The sequence below is a fragment of the Phaethon lepturus genome, unplaced genomic scaffold (assembly GCF_000687285.1).
Source record: "Phaethon lepturus isolate BGI_N335 unplaced genomic scaffold, ASM68728v1 scaffold36110, whole genome shotgun sequence".
NCBI classification, from domain to species: domain Eukaryota; kingdom Metazoa; phylum Chordata; class Aves; order Phaethontiformes; family Phaethontidae; genus Phaethon; species Phaethon lepturus.
In genome coordinates, this window is record NW_010510487.1 from 2,163 (window position 1) to 9,063 (window position 6,901).

General features: G+C 41.9%; 1 protein-coding gene across 1 annotated transcript; it reads right to left on the reverse strand.

Moving 5' to 3' along the window:
* Nucleotides 1-3,217: 3,217 nt before the first annotated feature.
* Nucleotides 3,218-3,550, reverse strand: FGF19 (fibroblast growth factor 19; the record flags this gene model as incomplete). Its single annotated transcript, XM_010297270.1, has 1 exon — nt 3,218-3,550. A coding segment is annotated over one exon (333 nt), but the record flags the coding sequence as incomplete, so codon positions are not given.
* Nucleotides 3,551-6,901: the final 3,351 nt, after the last annotated feature.

Sequence of the window (6,901 nt, forward strand, 5' to 3'; positions counted from 1 at the left end):
GCTCGTCTTTGCACTCTTGAGCAATATTCATGAGCAACGATGTTACATCAACTTAGTAAGTCTCTCACTGGTTACACTAAACAGTGCACCCCTGAACTCTGTTATTTGCTGTGTTTGCCACCAAAACTGTGCATTTTTTTTAGCAGAGAAGTAAAAGTGGATTTTTTGGACCAAACTTTAAAAGCTCGTATGTATTTTATTTTGTTTTCTGTTTTTCTTTTTTCCATTTTTTACTAACAGGTCTTGAAAAATATCTAACATTCAAATAAAACGTACCGGCTGGTGAAAACTGGACATGAAAAATAGAAAAACAGAATGTCCCAAGCCTGAAAGCTTTTGGAATAAAAGAACTTGAAAATCAGGACTACAGCTCCCAGTACATGAGGAGCGGGAACCCTCCGGATGTGTGGCAGTGGCTCAGCTCAAAGGAGAATAGGAAACACCATGGGAAATGTTTGCCAGCCAAGAAATCTGCAATTCCTGTGACTCACAGCATTTGCAAACGTCTCTTCTCCGTCAGGAGAATCAACATTGTTTTCAGGCAAAAAAAGCCGGTTTTCTCCCTGGCTGCACTGTTGAGTATGGTTCCCATGTTTAAAAGGGAGCAGCCTTCCACCCACATGAATTTTTGCATTTTGCTGCTGGATTTTGCGCACCCAAAGAAGAATCAGAGAAACCACACCTGAGAGGGAATTTTTCCATCTGCCCGAGGAATCACCTCCTCTGAGCAGCTGGGGGTTAGCACTCCTTTGGGTGTCCGGCACCTCGAAGGCTGCGAGCGGAGTGAATGGCAGGGTTTAATGACATAAATGGGATATAAAAGGGATGTTTTGTAGAGCAGATGTGAATCCACAGCTGCTTTATTGCAGATGAAGTATAACCAATGATGTCTACAGGCAGCACTCGCCGGCCTAGATCTACAACTACCTAAAAGGAGGTCGTAGTGAGGTGGGTGGTGGTCTCTTCTCCCAAGTGGCAAATGATAGGATGAGAGGAAACGGCCCCAAATCGTGCCGGGGAGGTTTAGATTGGATATTAGGAAGCATTTCTTCAACCGAAAGGGTTGTCAAGCATTGGAACAGGCTGCCCAGGGAGGTGGTTGGGTCACCGTCCCTGGGGGCATTTAAAAGACGTGCAGACGTGGCGCTTAGGGACATGGTTTAGTGGTGGACTTGGCAGTGTTACATTTATGGTTGGACTCAGTGATCTTAAGAGTCTTTTCCAACCTAAATGATTCTGCAATTCTATTCTATGATTGAATGATGAGGAGCAGGAGGAAAACATCTAGACACACACAGCTTAAAACTAAGCTTCACTCATTTGTTGTATTAAGAGAGGAACAACTTAGGGCGAGATGGAGTGACGTTCACATATCCCAAGGTCAAAATGTAATGAGCTCTTTCCAAAACCCTTCTGTAACAGAGATCCTTTTCTTAGACTTGCTGTTTCACATGGAGCTCACTGGCAACTGGCAGCAGACAGACTCAAAGTCCAGCCTTGGCATTTGCTGCCCAGCTTTGGGAAAAGCCCTTTGTCTCTCTGCATCCTTGTCTGTTGTACCTCAACTATGCCACCTTCTCAAGGGACACGATCTTCACGTGGCTGCTGTGGAGCCAGATGTCATGGTTTACTAAAGCTCCTTGAAGTCTCTAGACTAAAGGAGCGACAAAAGAGTCAGCTAGATTTCTCTGTTGAAGATGATTTTTTTTTTTATTGCAAATGTACACATTACACTACTGATAATGTACAGAGATTTAAAAAGCTATCGTTTGCTAAAGTTTCATGATTACAAAACTTCACAAAATTTGTTACAACTAAAAAACCCACCTTCAGGAGTATATAAATAGAATTTTGAGCATAAATAACAGTAACAAAATAAACAGATGTATGTATTCAATAAATTAATTATAAATATTGCATTGGCAATGAAGTGCTAGGTCAGAAGAACACCAGTATTTCCAGTAGAGCTTTTTTTTTGTATAGAAATCTCTATTATAAATGAACCCTTGGAAATGAGTAGAATCCCTGAACCCTTTTCTCGCATTTTTTTTTTTTTTTCTTTTTTTCTTTGGTTTCACCTTGGTTATTCCTTCATCAAATTGTTACAACGGGAGAATAGAACTGAAGACATCAGACATCCGCTTTTTGGTCACAAGGTACTCATAATCTCTTCCTGCAAGAAGAACGGCACAGCTGACCCAGTTCCGCGGCATTTAAGTCAGTAAACTGTCTCTCCACTGATTCTCACGGATGCAGAATCAAGCGTGGAAGGGACTTGAAAGAATTGCTGATGGTTGAAGGTTAAACAGAAAACCTATCTTGCAATAGATTTGACCTATACGTGATCCATTTTCAGTCTTTCTCTCCATTTGCTAATGACATACATGCTTATATACAACAGAACCTTAATTTAAACACTAATTTGAACTGCTCATTCCCTATCTGATGAACGTAAACGCTAGTCTTGTGCACTCTTCCAACCATACACTCAATTCTCACTAATGTTAATGAGAACTCTCTGCTGGATGATGCTGATCCTACAGTGACCGTAAATTAGCCTATAGAAGAAATCAAAGATCCAGTTTTCCAAAGTACCCTTTAGCAATAAGGGAAAGAAGAAATTTTTCCCTTTCTTCCCTGATTTCCTAAGGGAAGAAAAAGCACAATATACAGGCAGAATTGTTTTTTCAGTGGTATGATTTCAATAGAAAGTTTTCCCAGAACGTTGTCAGCAGCTTTTCAAGAAACAGCGTTAACTCTAGTTGGCGTAACCACATTTGCTAGGTCTTCCTTAATCGTGTTTTGTTCCAAATGTTTGTCTTTAAGGCCTCTGAAGCTAAGAGATCGTTAACCTCCCTGTGGCTGGAAACAAGGTTTTCTGCATTTGCTCCTGTGAGCAGAAATAACAGGTGAACATACGTTGTAATGAAGTTGATGTAGAAAAATTATAATTATTTTATCATCGCCACAGTAATGTAGGAACTCTGATGAAGCTGTTAAGCTTTTCTTATTCAATCCTTCTTTTCCAAATAAAACTATGGATAGGCAATTCTTTAGACTATAGAATAGTCACCTCTTACAGGTACAACACATTGCAAGGAAAAGGCTGTCTCCGTACTGAAATACACAAAAAAGTTTGAAACATCACTACATGAAAAGCTAAAAACCCTGCAGTATTCTGCAGTATTTCTTTAAAAACATGCGTGTGTGATCAGAGTCATTTCTGAAAGCTAGGGCTTTTCACCGGCGACAGTTTGGAGGTGATGCCAAAGGGGTCCATGCTGTCCGTTTCGAGAGGCGAGGAGTACACCTCTGGTTCAAACGCCTGGCTGTAATCACCGTATTCGCCGAAGTCTGTTGACTCCACGGGCACAGTGTTGATCATAGGTAAGAAGTGAGATAGGGGAAGAAAATCTTTTCCTTTGAACTGTTGTCTTTGCTTGGCACTACTCAAAGACACCGATATTCCATATTTTTTTGATTTATATACATTGTAGCCGTCTGGACGGATCTCCTCTTCAAAGGAACAATCCTCAGTGGAATACCTGAGCTGAACAGCAAGGAGTAACGAGAATTACAAATACGCCCATCAGACTCATTGTATTCAACCACACCACAAACCTTGGACGCGACCAGCCCTTTCCCTTCTGGTGTCAGTGGGGGTGTCCCTCTGGCTTGACATGGGGGCCCCAATTCGGTGCACTTCGCGAACCCCTGCTGCCAGATCCACGCAGGCGGGCTGCCCGCTGCCGCTCTGCCTGGCTGCCGCAGGGATGCCGGTGGGACCTGCGGCGCTCACTATTGCTCCGGTGACTGCTCTTCCAGTGATGGACCACAGCCACTGAGATGAAGTGCCCTGAAGTGGTCAGGGCAGTTGGACTAGATGATCATTGTAGGTCCCTTCCAACTGAAATATTCTATTCTATTCTATTCTATTCTATTCTATTCTATTCTATTCTATTCTATTCTACTCTACTCTACTCTACTCTACTCTACTCTACTCTACCCTACCCTACTCTACCCTACCCTACTCTACCCTACTCTACCCTGCCAGAGCTCCCTACATTACACATAGTACACATTTTGGATTATGAGGCCATTAAAAGACCTAATCAAGAACTCCTGAAGTTAACGTAGGTCCACCACATTAAACAAGCTTTGAAATCTGGATGTGTACGTCTCCACAGCTACCACACTTATCCTGTCCTGAGCACAGATGACTCTGTCATCTCAGATGACAATGCTCTTTTAGATAAACTGTCCTTAATTGCTGACAGTACTTAACTGCAGTCGTGAGACCTAATCCAACAATCCTCAGGTATAAAACTCCAGCTCTATTAGAGATGTGCCGGTGTTAAGGGCTTTGGCATCAGGTCTGTAGAAAGGCAGGGCTGTCAAAGGCAGTGCTTTCACAAACATGGCCAATCAGTAAAACGATACTAAAAAGGTAATTGCCATTTTTTTAACTCAGCATTTGCTGACATTACAAAAGACTAGTTAACGCAGTGTTATTTGCTAACTAGACATTAGTTAGAACTGCCAAATTAATAACAGTGCAGGTTAAGATTTTGTATAGAAGAATGTATTTTCTTAGGTATGAATTTTTAGAAATAAGTTTGTGATATACTGTACAGATAGTGTGTTAGGAGTTTGCATCACCAGGTCAGACTTTTCCAGATCCTTACACAAGCACCGTATTTTTTACACCACTGGTGCTATTTCAGGCTTAGCCACTACAGGTGATTGAACTCATGATCAATAAAAGACAACTGCTGATTATGTCTCAGTCTGTGGTGATAAAAGTGTCCTTACATGAAGGCTCTTCCTGCCTGTTTAAATAAAGCATATTTGATACTATTCAGTCCTTTCTCAAACAGCCTTAATAACACAGAGTACAATTAAGTACATGCATTTGGTTGTCTTTTAAAAGCACTTTTTAAACTAATCAAGTAATTTTTTAAAATGTATTTTTTCCAAATAAAAGTACGCAATATTTATCCTTCTACAAACATTATATCTCAGAAAAATATGTGTCTATAATACAAATTTATGACTGAATTGTTAGCTGTCCTTATTTCTATGAGTCCTCAGCTTCACTAACAAGGATGATGAAATAAAACAGCTTCTTGAGCAAGTGCACATGACAAATAACAGTTATTGATTGCACCCCCTGCCTCAACTATATCATTCCCTCTTCATTTCTTTGGGATTGTCTCTAGTGTATTTTTTTAAGGAAGTACCAAATGCACTTTAAGTATTTCCAGATTATTTTTTCACAGGAGGAATTTATAGTATGTCAGTATATTAAGCAGTTACGCAATTTCCCCTAAACTACGGGCTGCGGCACACTGCGCATTCAAAAATCAACCCTAGTCATCAGTTTTCCAGTGTTAAATAAGGGCATGTTTCAGGAGTACAAGTGGTTGCTCAGTTCAGTCCCCAGACACCGTATTTGCCCTTTCGTTCTTCCACTCCTGTGCGTAGCATTGATAAGGCAAAGAATTGCCTGCAGAGCCGCCCGCCTGGGCTGTTAGCGGAGAGGTGATGGCAGGTGTCCACAACATATAGAGGTGATGGCATGGCTACGTGCCATTGTGTTTTCAGAAAAAAACACCCTGCAATTAGTGCTATACACAAACAAATGCAGTTTCAGTCAAGGCATATGCATATGCCTTCAAAACAGTGTTATATGAAAGCTATTTTTAAATTCTGTGACTGCTAAAATCCAGCCGGCAGCTCCGATGGGAGAAGGATCCAGGCCCTGCTTTGTTTTCATCGATCATTTTGCTTCGGATATACATTAAAACAGTAAGCTAGTAATTGACCTACAGTATCATCTGAACCTATGCAACTTATGACAGCATTGATTAATTCTAGCCCAGAAAAGCAAGGAAATTCATAGAGAAAGGCTTAATCTTCTTTACCTACGCATTCAAAAACATCAGTACACCAGTACTGCTCGTATTAAAGACACTGGATTTTTGACAATGGGCCAAGTCCTTGTCCAATTGAAATCAGCAACCGGAGTAATCAAAGCAGAATCAAGCTGTATCTTTACCAAGGCATAATAAAAAGCCATTGCTCTGTGAAACTCAGGCTCCTGTGAAGATTCGGTCATACACAGACTGAATCTGAATCTTACCCTCCAAAGTCTAGAGCTGGCAACTTACACATGCCCCTTAAAAAACAAGTTTTTATCGCTGATAACGACTAGCTGATACGCTGATGTACCTAGGGAAAAAGCATGACCTATCAAAGCGGTGTCAGCAGCTCAACTCCTCAGCCTCTTGGAGTCCCACAGGTGTGCTGTTACCACAGGTCAGAAGTGGAGTCGTCCTTCTTCCCCTCGAAATTCTGTTTCTACCTCAGAGATCGCAACCCCGTGTTTCTGGGACCTGTTTGCAGGGCAACCATCTGGCTGCATCCCCTTTCCGAAGGAGTAATCTTTTTTTTTTTTTTTTTTCCCAGAATATCTGAACTGAACAGTCAGAAATTATTCAGATTCTATGACTATTCCTACTATTAAGTCTATTCCCGACCTAATCCATTTCTGCAGCAGAAACCTACAGATGAGGCTTTTTAGACCTAAACGCAATTGTGCCCTGTTAACTCGTATTTTCAGCATATTTTGGCGGGGGACGTGCAGCGCATACTTAGCTTCCTAAACGATGTCCCTTCCTGAGTGCTAACAACCCTGACGGCCTTTCGGGCGGTAACAGTGGCAAGAATCACCGGTCCTCGGAGAAACGGGGACACGCGCCCACAGAACCTGAAAGCTTTTGTTAACCCATTACCACCCGCAGCCATCAAAAAAATGTATGTTAGCCCTTTGGTCTCGCCTGCCAAAGAGAGCGCGGCGGCCGGGCTGGAAAACTCCCTCGGGAGCGGGGCGCGGGGCGCG